The sequence below is a fragment of the Vigna unguiculata genome, chromosome 4 (assembly GCF_037176805.1).
Source record: "Vigna unguiculata cultivar grain cowpea cultivar isolate G323 ecotype 2 chromosome 4, ASM3717680v1, whole genome shotgun sequence".
Lineage (NCBI taxonomy): Eukaryota > Viridiplantae > Streptophyta > Magnoliopsida > Fabales > Fabaceae > Vigna > Vigna unguiculata.
The window spans coordinates 17,538,186-17,553,299 of NC_140795.1; the positions used below are offsets into that span (position 1 = coordinate 17,538,186).

The 15,114-nt window shown below is 41.6% G+C and overlaps 1 protein-coding gene and 1 pseudogene across 1 annotated transcript; both read left to right on the forward strand.

Moving 5' to 3' along the window:
• The first annotated feature begins 435 nt into the window (after positions 1–435).
• On the forward strand, positions 436–2,888 carry LOC146886868 (uncharacterized; annotated as a pseudogene).
• Positions 2,889–9,378: 6,490 nt separating this feature from the next.
• LOC146886869 (uncharacterized) lies at positions 9,379–13,465 on the forward strand. The gene is made up of 2 exons (XM_085672331.1): positions 9,379–10,673; positions 12,458–13,465. The coding sequence occupies exon 2, from the start codon at positions 12,463–12,465 to the stop codon at positions 13,363–13,365; it is 903 nt and encodes a 300-aa protein (XP_085528457.1). The 5' UTR covers positions 9,379–10,673; positions 12,458–12,462; the 3' UTR covers positions 13,366–13,465.
• The last annotated feature ends 1,649 nt before the right edge of the window (positions 13,466–15,114 follow it).

Genomic DNA, 15,114 nt, shown 5'->3' on the forward strand with positions numbered 1-15,114 from the left:
CCTTTAAGTACTTTTATTGATTGTCTTTAGATTCTTTGTTTTGTCTTAGTAGTTTTCTTCCTTTGCTTTCCTTTGAGTGTAGTGGCCAAGCCACTTGAACTTGTCTTGAAAAGGTTTCCAAAATCTTTGAAAGCATTTCACTCCTTTTTGGTGGATTTGAGTGTAGCCTTGCCTTGTTGCTTTGGGGGAGAGTGATCAAAACACTTGGGCTGTTTATTTTGACCACACTTGGTCACGGGTTTCTTATCATTTGCTAACCAACTTCTTTACTTGTCTCGGATTTTTGGAGTTGTTTTGTAGGAAAACATGGATTTGAGTCCAGTTTTGGAGGATGTAAGAGAGGGAGAAGGTTCGGCTTCTCCATACTCACCTTAAGTGGTGACTCCCGTGGCACATCAAGGGACCATCATTGATGTCACTAGCCTCCTCCAACAAATGGAGCTTAAAAGGCAAGAAGATAGGGAACAACAAGAGAGAGCCTTTCAAATATTCATGCAACAACAAATGCAACAAATACAACAAGTGCAACAACAAATTCAACAAGTGCAACAACAACAACAAATCCAACCAAGAGAGGAAAGAAGGGCAAGGAGGCGATCTCCTTCCGTGGACTCCTATGGAAGTGAGGAAAGAAGAAGAAGGCCCGGATGGGGTGGAGAAAGAAGGCACCAAGTGCAACATCAAAGGCAACCTCCTCCCATCAAAATCCCAAAGTTCAAAAGAAAACATGACCCCAATGCTTACATGGAGTGGGAACAAAAAGTGGATCAAATTTTTAGCATTCATAGAGTTAGTGATCAAGAGCAAGTAGAATTGGTAGTTTTAGAGTTTGAAAAGTATGTCATTACTTGGTGGCATCAAATTTGTATGGACAATTATAACCAAGAGCCACCCGCGGCTTCTTGGATGGACATTAAAGTTAAAATGCGCGAACTTTTTAGACCTTCCTATCATAGGAGGGAGACTCTTTTGAAGCTCCAAAGGCTTCAACAAGGGTCTATGTGTGTTGAAGAATATTTCAAATTGATGGAGTCCATACTCTTAAAGGTCGGACTCCATGATGAGCATGAAGAAGAGAAAGTCACTAGGTTTGTGAGTGGTCTAAGGAGGGAAATTCAAGATGTAGTTGACTTGTATGAGTACTCCACTCTTAGCAAAGTTTTGCACTTGGCCTTGAAAGTGGAAAACCAATTGAAAAGAAAACAAGAGGTCAAGAAGAGTACTTCAGACAATGACTACTACTCTAAACCTTGGAAGGTAAGGAGAAAAAGGATTTTAAAACACCTTCCAAATCATCCCAAGACCCCACACCTAAACCAAATTCGACTAGGACTATGCATGATAAACCAACTTCTTCTCAAGAGCCAAGAACTAGTTTTATCAAATGTTTTAAATGCTTAGGCTTTGGACACATAACCTCCAATTGTCCTTCAAAGAGGAACATTTTCTTGAACGCCAAAGGAGAAGTTGAAAGTGAACATTCCCCTCCATCTTCCCCCAAGAGTAGTTCATCACACACTTCTTCCCCTTCAAGTGAATATGAGATCAAACCTCATGAAGGAGGTCTTTTAGTTATGAGGCGAATGTTGGGTCAAGTCCAAAAGGAATTTGAATCTCAAAGGGAAAATATTTTTCATACAAGATGCCTCATCAACAAAAAGACTTGTTCCCTCATTATTGATGGTGGAAGTTGTGTCAATGTGGCTAGCACAAGGGTAGTGGACAAGCTTGGCTTGGACACCATCCCTCATGCCAAGCCCTATAAACTATCTTTGTTAAGTGAAAATGGTGAAATAAATGTGGATAAACAAGTTCTCATCACTTTCTCCATTGGAAATTACAAGGATAATGTTTTGTGTGACTTAGTACCCATGGAAGTAACTCACATACTTCTTGGAAGGCCATGGCAATTTGACAAAAAATCTTTCCATGATGGTCATTCCAATAAATTTTCTTTTAACTTCCAAGGCAAAAGGATCACATTACTACCTTTATCCCCCAAAGAAGTAAGTGATGACCAAAAACAAATGTTTGAGAAAAGAAATGAAGAGAAGGCACAACTAATGGTGCACACCAAGGAAGCAAGGAAGAGCTTGATCTCTTTCAAAGGAGCTAAAAAGGTAATGCTTTCTCAAAAACAAGTTTTTCTTGCTTATCCAAGTAAGTCTTCTCCTTCCTTTCAAAACCCTCCTCCTAAGTGTCCTCAAGACTTGTCTATAGTCTTAGATGAATTCAAGAATGTGTTCCAAGATCCCCCAAAGGGACTTCCACCTCTAAGAGGTATAGAACATCAAATTGACTTCATCTAAGGATCATCTTTGCCTAATAGGCCAACCTATAGGACCAATCCCGAGGAGGCCAAAGAAATTCAAAAACAAGTCAATGATTTGTTAGAAAAGGGATGGGTGCAACATAGTATGAGTCCTTGTGTTATGCCCGTGATCCTAGTTCCAAAGAAGGATGGAACATGGAAAATGTGTATAGATTGTAGGGCCATCAATAATATCACCATCAAATATAGGCATCCGATCCCTAAGTTAGATGACTTGCTTGATGAGCTTCATGGTTCAACCATCTTTTCAAAGATATATTTGAAGAGTGGTTATAACCAAATAAGAATCAAGGAAGGAGATGAGTGGAAAACCTCTTTCAAAACCAAGTTTGGATTGTATGAATGGCTAGTCATGCCCTTTGGGTTGACTAATGCACCAAGCACTTTCATGAGGCTCATGCATCATGTTCTTAGACTATACTTGGGCAAATTTGTTATGGTCTATTTTGATGACATACTCATCTATAGTATCTCTAGAGAAGACCATCTTCAACACTTAAGGGATGTGCTAAGTACCCTAAGGAAGCAATCTTTATTTGCCAACATAGAGAAATGAGTTTTTGGCATGGATCATGTGATCTTCCTTGGGTTCAAAATTAGCAAACATGGGGTCCATGTGGATCAAGAGAAAGTCATGGCCATCAAAGATTGGCCCACACCTAGGAATGTTAGTGAATTAAGGTCCTTTCATAGGTTGGCTAGCTTTTATAGGAGATTTATGCCTAATTTTAGCACCATAGCCACACCCTTGAATGAGTTGGTAAAGAAGGGAGTTGACTTCAAGTGGGGTATTGATCAAACAAAGGCCTTTGAAACATTAAAAGAGAAATTGATCAAAGCACCACTCCTAGTCCTCCCCAACTTTTCCAAGACCTTTGAAATAAACTATGATGCCTCCAATGTAGGCATTGGGGTCGTGCTCCTTCAAGAGGGCCATCCCATAGCCTACTTTAGTAAAAAACTCAAAGGAAGTCATCTAAACTACTCTACCTATGATAAAGAGCTTTATGCTCTTGTGAGGACCTTGCAAACTTGGCAACATTATCTTCTATCTAAAGAATTCGTGATCCATAGTGATCATGAAGCTCTTAAGTTTTTGAAAAGCCAAGGCAAACTCAACAAAAGACATGCAAGGTGGGTAGAATTCCTAGAGCAATTCCCTTATATGATCAAACACAGACAAGGAAAGACCAATGTTGTAGCGTATGCGCTTTCAAGAAGGCACACTCTTCTTTCCATGCTTGAAACTAAATTTCTTAGCTTTAATCATATTAAGGATTTGTATGAAAAGGATAATGATTTCGCTTCTATCTATGGTGAATGCCACCAAGGGGGAAGCAAAGACTTTTATCTTTCCGACCAATATCTCTTTAAGGGTAAAAGGCTTTGCATTCCCCAAGGGTCTCTAAGAGCATCACTCATAAGAGAAGCACATGAGGGAGGCTTAATGGGTCACTTTAGGACTAACAAAACTCTTGAAGTCCTCAAAGAACACTTCTATTGGCCTCACATGCGCAAGCATGTTGATAAGCATTGCAATTCTTGTCCAGCATGTCTAAGAGCCAAATCCAAGGTTCAACCTCATGGTCTCTACATTCCCTTACCCGTCCCTTCCAAGCCTTGGGTAGACATTTCAATGGATTTTGTTCTAGGGCTCCTAAGGACTAGAAAGGGTAGGGATTCCATCTTTGTGGTAGTGGATAGATTTTCTAAAATGGCCCATTTTATTCCATGCCACAAAGTTGATGATGCAACACATATTGCCAATCTCTTCTTCAAGGAAGTAGTGAGACTTCATGGCCTACCTAAGACCATTGTAAGTGATAGAGACACAAAGTTCTTGAGCCATTTTTGGAGGACCTTGTGGGTAAAACTTGGAACCAAACTCCTCTTTTCCACCACTTGTCACCCTCAAAGTGATGGTCAAACCGAGGTGGTCAATAGGACTTTGGGTCAACTATTAAGGTGCATGATAGTCCACAACATTAGTGAATGGGAGGCACTTCTTCCCCATTTAGAGTTTGCATGCAATAGGGTTGTGCACTCTACCACCTCCCACTCTCCCTTTGAAATAGTGTATGATTTTAACCCTTTAACTCCTCTTGATCTTTTTCCACTTCCCACTCAAGAGGCATGGAGTTGCCAAGATGGGGAGGCAAAGGCTAAAATGATCCAAAACTTGCACACACAAGTCATGGAAGCCATTGAAAGGAAGGTGAAAAAGTATCAAGAATTAGGCAACAAAGGAAGGAAGGAAGTCCTTTTCAAGGAAGGGGATTGGGTATGGCTTCATTTGAGGAAGGAAAGATTTCCTACCCAAAGAAAGTCCAAACTTCTTCCAAGAGGGGTGGACCTTTCCAAATCCTCAAGAGGATCAACAATAATGCCTATGAGTTGGATTTACCTCCAAGTTACAACGTAAGCAACTCTTTCAATGTAAGTGACCTCTCTCCTTTTGATATAGGACTTAAGAATTCATGGTCAAATTCTCTCCAAGAGGGGGAGGATGATGAAGATGTGACCACCTCATCAAGTTCCAAGGAGGCCAACCCTAGGAGGATCACTAGGAGCATGTGATGAGTGCGTATTTTTGCCCTCATTTAGTGTTTAATTATGGATATTTAATTGAATTTATGTACTTAAAGAGTGATTTAATTGATAATTCTGATATTTGAGCTTGTGTGATAAAAATGTGTTAAAAAGTGATTTTTAGCTGCATAAATTATTTTTGGATATTTTAACGTTTGTTGATGCAGCTAAAGTTAAGATTAGGCTCATTCAAGGTGGAAAAATAAATTGATTGAAGTTACAGAACACTTTTAAATAAGGCTGAAATTAGCAAGTTCTGGAAAAATCACTTTTGCACCCCCTAAATTACATATACACTCCCCTCTTTTCAAATGGGCTATAGAATACCTACTTCTACACCCTACCTTTGTCTATTTTCACCCCTTTTTGCACTCATAAACTAAGATGCACTCAGATCATGCCATGTGGCAATCTTCCACTTATTAAATTAACTAGTTAGAGAATGACACGTGGTAGCATCCAAGCACTAAAAATTCAGCCAACCAAATGGTGCCACGTCATCATCTTCATCTCTCCCATGAGAAACCCTAACCTCTCCTCTTGCACCATGGCCGACAGCCACTACTCCGCCACCACCATCCACCACGAGCAACAACGTTCCAGCCACAAACCAAACTGCATCACTGTGAATCCTTTCACCTCGCCGTCACTGGAGCAGCCATTACAGCAGGACGCAGTCCACCGTCAGGAAACCATCACTGCAGCAGTGAACCTCATCGTCGCCGGAGAATCGCATCCTCATGAACGCACCTGCAGCAGCTCCATCTTCGCATCACCACTCCCTCGCGAGCACACAGCGAGTCAGCCCTGCACCGTGCGAGTCCTTTCGAGCCTCCATGCGTCAGCCACCACGGTTTCTGCATCTACACTAGAACTCGTCACAGGTCTGCGAAAACGCCGTCAGCCTTATTGGAGGTGCAGTTTGAAATCTCCATCAACTATTCGAACCAAGCTTCCAAACCAGATGCAGAGAGCATCGCGCTACCATCACGAATGTAGATCATAACGCTGCCACCGTTGCACCTGCGGCACAATCCATGAAGGAGGCAGAAACCCTAATTTTGAGAGAGAGAAGGGAATGACACGTGTCAGTCTGCTATTGCACAGTTAAACTGGTCAAACTTGGTCAAATAGTCCAATCTGGTCAAATATTCAAATCTAGTCAAAGACTGGTCAAACAAGAGGGGTTTAACTGCAAATATTGATATTTTTGGATGTCTCTGCAAATTTGGACTACATGATTAAAAATGGCTTATTGAGAAAATTAATGCAAATATTATTTGTTAATAATTTATTAGATATCTTTAAATAATTAATTTATTTAATTATATCATAAATTATTAACCAAACTATATTTGTGAATTAGTCTATATCTCTCCAAATATCTTTGAATATTTATCTTTATCTTTATCTTTATTTTAAAAAGATATTTGAGAGATTTTAGCAATAGAAAAGTCCAGTCCAATTCCTATATAAAGAAACCAAGGGAGAAGCAGAGGGAGCAACATCGGCACGTCGAAATTGAGGAACCCTTGGGGGGACCTAATTTCTTTCTCTCTCTTTTCTTCTCTCTATTCTTCTATTTTTATTTTGCATTCATGGAGTTCTAAACTTCTTTGGTTGATTCCATTGTAATTTCTTAATTGGACTCTAAGGTTAGATCAATTAATTTATTTGTTCTTTTTATTATTGTTGAGGTTTTAATTCATCTATGTCTTTTATCTTTGAATCACGTAAAAAGTAATGATTTTAAATCTATATGCATGTTGATCATATGAGTCCAAGGGTTTTTTAATTAAATTGAGACTTTACTTTGATTTTATTTAGAAACTTTCATATGATTAAATGAGTTACCAATAATTGAGACTTTACTTTGGTTAAAGGTATTTACTCTAACTACAATTAATTGAGACTTTACTTTGATTCATTAAGCTTTTTATTTGGTGAAAAGATAAAAGAATAGACATGATTAGGCATAGTAAATTTGATTGAGAATGTACTTTGGTTGAATTTACTGTGGATAATCTAAAAGTTCTCATTTTTAATTGAGACTGTACTTTGGTTAAAAGTGAGAACTCCAACAAATTAATTGAGACTTTACTTTGATTAATTTGTAAATCTACAACAATAATTAATTGAGCAATAATCTTTAGATAACCGATGATGAATCTATTTTGAAAAAGCAATGGAATCAATCTATTTTCTTTACTATTGTTTTTATTTCTTTTTATCTTTTAAATTTTATTTCTATCTTTGTTTATCTTAGTCCCCTATATTTTTTTATTTTATTTGACTAACTCATTTGTATAGTGTTATAAGAACTAATTTGTTAAAAATCAATTCCATGTTCGTTGGGAGACGACTTAGGGTTACTTTATCCTTTCTATTTTCTTGACTACTATATTAGCAATACTGAAGTTGCTATAGTTTAGTAGTATTAATTTGATCGCGTCAACAACAGTGTTATTGAATTTGCATGACAAAAGGGAAGGCATTATCCTCTCTATCTTTATTTTGCATTTCTTTAGTTTCAATTTCTTGAAGTTGGTTGTGGTTGACTATTTTGAATTGACTTGTTGACCTTGACTTAAGGGTGGACTTGTTGACCCAAGATTAGCTAAACCTTAAACCAACATGTTAATAAATTCCTTAATTTACTTTTGTAGGAATAAGAAAGGGGGAGGACCACATAGGAGACACTTGGCGTCCTAAGGAAGAGAGAGAAGGAATAAGACTTTCTAGAAGCATCTAGAAAGGGGAGGCCCACATGATTTGGACACCAAGTCTTCTAGAATGTTCTAGAACCTTCCTTCGGGAGCCTTTACCATGAAGACTTGCCACCTAGATGGCTTGTACGAAAATTCACCCATATGCACCCTAGGATGACCTACTTTCTAGAACATGCTAGGTTTCTTTTGTAATCCTTTAACTTAGTTGTTTTGCTAAGGGGCCCCTAGACTTGTCTATTTAAGGGGACCTCCAACACTTGTACAAGGGTTGAACATTTTGGAGAATTTATACACTTTGTGTTTCAACCTTTTGTGAGAGTATTCCTCCTTAGGGAGTGGAGTTCTTTCAAGCCTTATCTTGCCTAGGCAAGTGGCGGCATACACCACTCATCTTCAAGGTTGCCATGGCTTCTTCTAGCCTAGCCTTGTAGTGGCGTGAATCCTCCATTCCTCCCCTTTCCCTTGCTTTTCATTTTATATTTCTTTACTCTTCTTGGTTTATATTCTTTTTATTATATGTTTTTCCTTTTGGTTTCTTACTCTCTATCAATCCATCCTCCTCCTCTCTAGAACCTTGGAAAGGAACCTTCATATCTAGATAGCTTGCTATCTTAATGTCCAGTGGGGATTTCCTTGGTTTTCTTAATCAAACATCACCATATTCATTAATCCTCTAAAAGGAACAAGATAATCCTACATCAGTAAATTAATCAAGCATGTGCCAACATCCAAGAATAGAGAAGCAACAAAACAAGAACGCATCCTCGCCCAACTCCTCGCTTAAGCAAAAAGGACTCGCTCAGGCGAGAGGGTCTCACACTCAGGCGAGCTCCTTTCGCCTAAGCAAGAGCTTGAAAGGGGGAACAATGGTTTCCTGCGATTTCTCGCTGAGGCGAGTCCTCCTTATCTGAGCGAGATTGCATCTCACTCAAAACGAAGACTCGTCTCTTAAGCGACAGCTCGAGTAGGAAACTTGGGCGAGCCCTTATTAGTCTCGCCTAGGCGAGATGTACTCGCTTGGGCGAGAAAACCCGTGCTCACCACTATTCTCTCATACAACAAGCCAACAAACACAACCCAAACTACTCAATAAGACATTTCATAAGCTCACAGCAGCATACAACTCATACAACCACAAAATATCATCAAAGCAAGCATAAAAATCGAAGATCAAGAAGAACCCTAACTTCCCTTACCTGAAAAATGCTAGCCAAGAACTTCGACACCCAAACTGTGGAGCACAAGTAACTCTAAGAACAGATTCAGAGCTGGAAAGAAAAATAGCGGAGCGAGTCTTAAAACAAGCTTACTACGAAACCCTAACTGGAAATATGAACATATGATTAGAAATAAGAGGTATGAGCTGTAGAATACTTACACGGAGCAAGAAAACGAGACTGAGCTCACTGGATCAAGATTGGGGTTAAACCCTAGCAGAGCACTGTTGGAGAGATTGAGAGAGTAAGGAGGCTGTGTTTCTGTAAGATGGCAAAAATGAGGTTGTTAGCTGGTTTAGGGTCTTTGGCTCCTTATAGACTAGACCCAACTGATTTGGGGCAGCCCCTTTAAAATTAAGGCAGAACTAATAGTGGGCCTTAGATGTTGTTAAAAAATAGTGTTTTTATTGAAATGTTTTAAAAAGGCATCGTTTAGTAGTCTTTTATTGTATTTAGTTTTGTTCTTTTAGAGTTACCTTTTTAATAAATTAGTTGTCAAGAAGCTTTTTTTTTTCTTTTTGATTCTAGCTTTAAACCCTTGCTAACTTCTCTTTTATTGCAAGGGTGCTCCTGGTCAACTCAATTGCTGGGTCAAAACGTAAAGCTTCACTTAAGTGTCACACCCAAACACGATGCCTGGCTGATTGAGAATCAAGGGGTAGACGAGAGAAGCGAATCCATCACCCTGAGCGCAAGATCTGATCCGAGAAGAGAGAAGAGGCTGATGCGTGATGAGACTAGGGCGGATTCGTGATGAACGAGTGGAGGAGAGAAGTCGAGCTGATTAAGGGTCACGAAGAGAGTTTCAGAGTTGCAATTCTGGTGCGCGAAGGGAGCAAAGACGAGGGTTAGGTTTTCAATTTTCAATTTTCTGATTCGCTTTTCTTTTGGGGGGTTTAAAAGGGATGAATTATGTTTTTTAGTAGGAGCCCTAGAGAGTGTGCGCGAGAGATTTTGTGAAGAGAGCTAGGATGAGGTCTTACGCGAGGGAGAGAGAGTGCATTGTAAGAGGGTTTTCCATATTTGATGAGCACAAAGTGGCCTTCAGATATTGGATTGTTCCTTAGTGTGTGAGTAGTTTAATTTGGTTGATCACGAGTACAAAGTGGCCGGATTGCTAAGTGAGCTCCTGTTCACCATTTTAATTTTAGGATTTCTCTTGAACTCGTGTAAGCTACCTTTGATTGTTCAATGAAAGACATAGTTCGAAGTTCATTTTTGATTACCAATTTACGCTTATGCTATTTTTCTCTTATCGGCATTCTATTTTTCAGCTTTTAAATTCTGCACTATTTCTATGTGTTCTTTTATTGTTTGTAGTTTAATTTCAGTTCTTGTCTGTTGATTCAGTGTTTTCAACTGGGGTTATGCTTTGCACACATATTTGGTTCCTTTTTGGAATTCATATGGCCCTAAACTGGGCATAACTTCCCAGACGACTTCCCGAGTGCAAGAGACTCTTAGTTCAACCACTAAACCAGTTTTTACCTTAATGTTTTGTATTATCTTTAAATCTGTTTTTTCTCTGTTGCCAGTCTGTTTTGATGTTGGTTTTTGCATTAAGTTACTTTTCTAGTCTTTTTTTTAAGTTCCCTACAATAGCTAGTTGGATTCTTGCATTCTATTAGTAGTAGTGGTAAGGATTGTGATTGGGCATTTTTGTTCCTGCAGAGAACAAATAAGAGGTCAGACACAAGAGTCACCTTACCATGTAGTCCGCTATCTCCTCAGTTGGCCTCTTCCCATTCGATAGATGTCGGCTTGAACCCAGGAGGGGTTACCTGCAGAAGAATCTCCGAAGCTCAAGTAAGTCAAAGCTCTCAGGGAGTCAAATCAGCAATTAATGAATGCGTACCTTTAATTACTGGGGTCCACGTGTATTTATAGAGCATTAATGACGTTTGACTATTGTATGGGCTGGGTTTTGTCTTGGGCCCCAGCTTGGGCCCCAGCTTGGGCCATGAGTGGGCCTGGTCCTGAAACAGGTCTTAGAGGTCTATTGAAGATAGGGTATTGATGTTGGTTAACTTTCTAGGCAAGTAGTCGGTTTCGGCCGGCTACCTGCCTAGATGACTTGTGCTGGTGGTGTACGGGTACTAGATGGTAGGTGGTTTTGACGTGTGTACTATTTACTTGATTGAGTTCGGTTAGGTACGGTACACCAGTCCCCCAGCCTTGTCCGATATGGGTTATCGGTCAAGGATGACATGTGTTGGTGAACTAGCAAAACCGGCTAGGTGTGATACACCTGTCCCCCAGCCTTTAAGTGTGGTGAACAGTGTTAAGGCTTGGAAGTGTCAGAAGGTAGGTGAAAGGGCGTCAGGTGGTCACATCGTTAAACTTTTGGCGCCGTCATTTTTTATGTGTCATATCCTTCATAATGATGGTGTCGATTGGTCTGGGGTTTCATTTTGGCGGGAAGAGTTTTAGTTGTTTGGGATCGTGGACTATAAATATGGGTTTGAAAGCAGCTGAGGGTTCACTTGGTTCATTTGCGAGTTTCGAAATCAGAGATCTTGTGCGCATCATATTGTCCGACTAGTTCCCAAATTCCGCCGACATCTTTCCGTAAAAACTCAAACAGGTATGTCTAGTAGTGATAGCTCGTCGTTATCTACGTCTAGTAGTAGTCAAAGTACTGAGTCGGATAAGAGTAGAGATGAACGGTTTCGTGGAGAGGGTGTGAGTGCTGGAGTTGGCACAAGCGGGATGCCAATGGAGGTGGTGAGGGAGGTCCGAGAAGATCCTCCTGAAGAGCTGGAGGAGAGTAACTGGCCGACCAGGGGCGGTTATGCGTGGGTTGCATCTGATGTTCGTGACCAGTCATCGCTGTTTAGGTGGTCTCGCCTGCTGAATTCTTGGCTAAACTGTACACCCGTCATATCTAGAGGGGTCAGCGGAGATATTGTTTCGTTGGAAAGAGTGAGCGCAATCGACCGGGTATGCCACGGGCAAGAAGGGGCTACCGAGAAGTTCTTTTATATGTACATGTGCCATTTTTCTCAGCTTCATATACGACTACCTTTTGACGACTTTACTATGGGCGTGCTGCGGGCTTTGAATGTGGCGCCTACTCAGCTACATCCTAATAGTTGGGCTTACTTACAGGCCTTCCGCATCCTGTGCGAGTCGTTGTACTTGGAGCCTTCACCTTATGCGTTTTTGTATTTCTATGATACCAGACCCCGGAGGCCGGCTACCTGGCTATCATTAATAAGTCGTCCTAGCATTAGCAGGTTGGATGCATTCTCCCAATCTTTCAAGCACTTCAAAGACGGATACTTCAAGGTTGTGGTGAAGGAGGGAGGTGAGCCGTATTTCCTGAATGCGGATGGAAGTACAAAGTTCCCTTTCAGTTGGACCAATAATCCTTCGCGTTACAAGGATATGGGAGTGGAGGAGTTGTCGTCTGGAGACAAGGAGGTGGTGGGGATGTTGTTAAGATTTGTGGATAAGTTGCCCACTAAGGGCTTAGTTAGGGTTTATAATTCGGTGCATCCAATTATAGATATTGAAGGTATCTGTTTATTACTTAAATTGTGTTAATGATGCTAAGTTGTTTTGATCCGAGTTGTGATATGTTATTGCAGGGCATATGGCACAATCTGGTAAGAAGAACTTGGCGCTCTTTCAAGCGCTGAGGAAGGAGATGGCCGCCAAGGCCAAGGAGGCTGGGAAAACTGGTGTTCCCAATCTGCAGGAATCCGTGGTGGAAGTACACGTTCATGGCGGCACGAAGAGGAGGGCTGAGCTTCCGCCTCGACCTGGGAAGGGTAAGGATGTGAAGAAAATAAGGGCAGCTATTCTCGAGTCAGGTGATGGGGCGGGGTCGGCCAGTGGCGAGAAGTTGCCGGAGGCCGGGCTAATTGAGTTGCCGGAGATATGCGTGAGGAAGGACATCTCAATCAACTTGCCAGATACTGTTGTGAACTTCATCGACAATATGGAGGTTGATCATATTGTGAGAACCATGGTTGAATTTGGGAGTAAGGCATTGGTGTTGGGTAGACGTGTGGGGTCCCTTTACAGAAGGGAAGTGAAAGAGGTGGGGGAGTTGCAGGGTAAGGTGGACAAGTTGGCGGAGGAGAAGGCGGCGTTGGAGAAGGAGAAGGAAGGGTGGGAGGCTGAGAGGAAGAGGTTGGTGTCGTGGAAGATCCGTTGTTTAGATTCTGAGGAGAAATTGAATAAGCGTATAGGGGAGCTGGAGGAAGACTATGAGGATCTAAAAGACAAGTATGACGGGGCTGTCGGTGAGTTGGATGACTTGAAGAACAGTGTTATTCAGGAGCATATAAATGGCTTTGAGAAGGGGTTGCGGCAGGCGGCCTTCTTCTATAAGGATGTGGATGCCCTGGATTCAAGGTTCGATGTAGATAAAGATGTGGTTGGTGGAAAGCTGGTAGGGGAGGATGAAGAGGGTGGGGAAGAGGTTGGGAATGAGGCGGCCGAGGCGGAGAAAGATGTGGATGCGACCGTGGAGGGTGACAAAGCAGCTTAGGATGTAGTTTTTATGATGTCTTATTTCGCAATGAATCCTAAGTCTGTAATAACTCGTACAATATTTTTTCTTGCTTTTAATGTGATGCATATTGTGGATATATATGTTTTTGGTTTTTGACGATAACATATGTGATAGGAACGTGTTTGTTGGATAATGATGTTATGCATGTGAGATGTTATGTTGTATGTGTATTTTCCTAAAGGAGTATTGTTGGCGTTTGCGTTGTTGGCGTTTGTATGTTAACCACGAGTAAAGGGTGTTCGACCCAGGCCGCTTACTTGTGGTAAGGGTGGGGAACTTAAACGAATTAACCACGAGTAAAGGGTGTTCGACCCAGGCCGCTTACTTGTGGTAAGGGTGGGGAACTTAAACGAATTAACCACGAGTAAAGGGTGTTCGACCCAGGCCGCTTACTTGTGGTAAGGGTGGGGAACTTAAACGAATTAACCACGAGTAAAGGGTGTTCGACCCAGGCCGCTTACTTGTGGTAAGGGTGGGGAACTTAAACGAATTAACCACGAGTAAAGGGTGTTCGACTCAGGCCGCTTACTTGTGGTAAGGGTGGGGAACTTAAACGAATTAACCACGAGTAAAGGGTGTTCGACCCAGGCCGCTTACTTGTGGTAAGGGTGGGGAACTTAAACGAATTAACCACGAGTAAAGGGTGTTCGACCCAGGCCGCTTACTTGTGGTAAGGGTGGGGAACTTAAACGAATTAACCACGAGTAAAGGGTGTTCGACCCAGGCCGCTTACTTGTGGTAAGGGTGGGGAACTTAAACGAATTAACCACGAGTAAATGGTGTTCGACCCAGGCCGCTTACTTGTGGTAAGGGTGGGGAACATAAACGAATTAACCACGAGTAAAGGGTGTTCGACCCAGGCCGCTTACTTGTGGTAAGGGTGGGGAACTTAAACGAATTAACCACGAGTAAAGGGTGTTCGACCCAGGCCGCTTACTTGTGGTAAGGGTGGGGAACTTAAACGAATTAACCACGAGTAAAGGGTGTTCGACCCAGGCCGCTTACTTGTGGTAAGGGTGGGGAACTTAAACGAATTAACCACGAGTAAAGTAGTATAGAGTCATAAAGTAGGGAACCACTCATTTTATTTATTGAAATGGGGGTGCCTCGTTAAAACCTCCTTGGCCAAAACCCTCCTTAGGGAAAAAAGACCAAGTGAGGAAAAAGAGTACACCCGTGGTTACAAGTATGGATCCGCTTATGGTGTATGTTCAACTGAAATAAAACTTGAGGTGGGATACATTCCATGTGTTGGGGATTTCTTCCCCAGATAGTTGTTCTAGGCGGAATTTGGGAATTAGTCGGACAATATGATGCGCACAAGATCTCTGATTTCGAAACTCGCAAATGAACCAAGTGAACCCTCAGCTGCTTTCAAACCCATATTTATAGTCCACGATCCCAAACGACTAAAACTCTTCCCGCCAAAATGAAACCCCAGACCAATCGACACCATCATTATGAAGGATATGACACATAAAAAACGACGGCGCCAAAAGTTTAATGATGTGACCACCTGACGCCCTTTCACCTACCTTCTGACACTTCCAAGCCTTAACACTGTTCACCACACTTAAAGGCTGGGGGACTGGTGTATCACACCTAGCCGGTTTTGCTAGTTCACCAACACATGTCATCCTTGACCGATAACCCATATCGGACAAGGCTGGGGGACTGGTGTACCGTACCTAACCGAACTCAATCAAGTAAATAGTACACACGTCA

Bases quoted from the DNA above. Each gene is read 5' to 3' on its own strand.
- LOC146886869 (XM_085672331.1), top strand. From the start codon at position 12,463: ATGGCACAATCTGGTAAGAAGAACTTGGCGCTCTTTCAAGCGCTGAGG.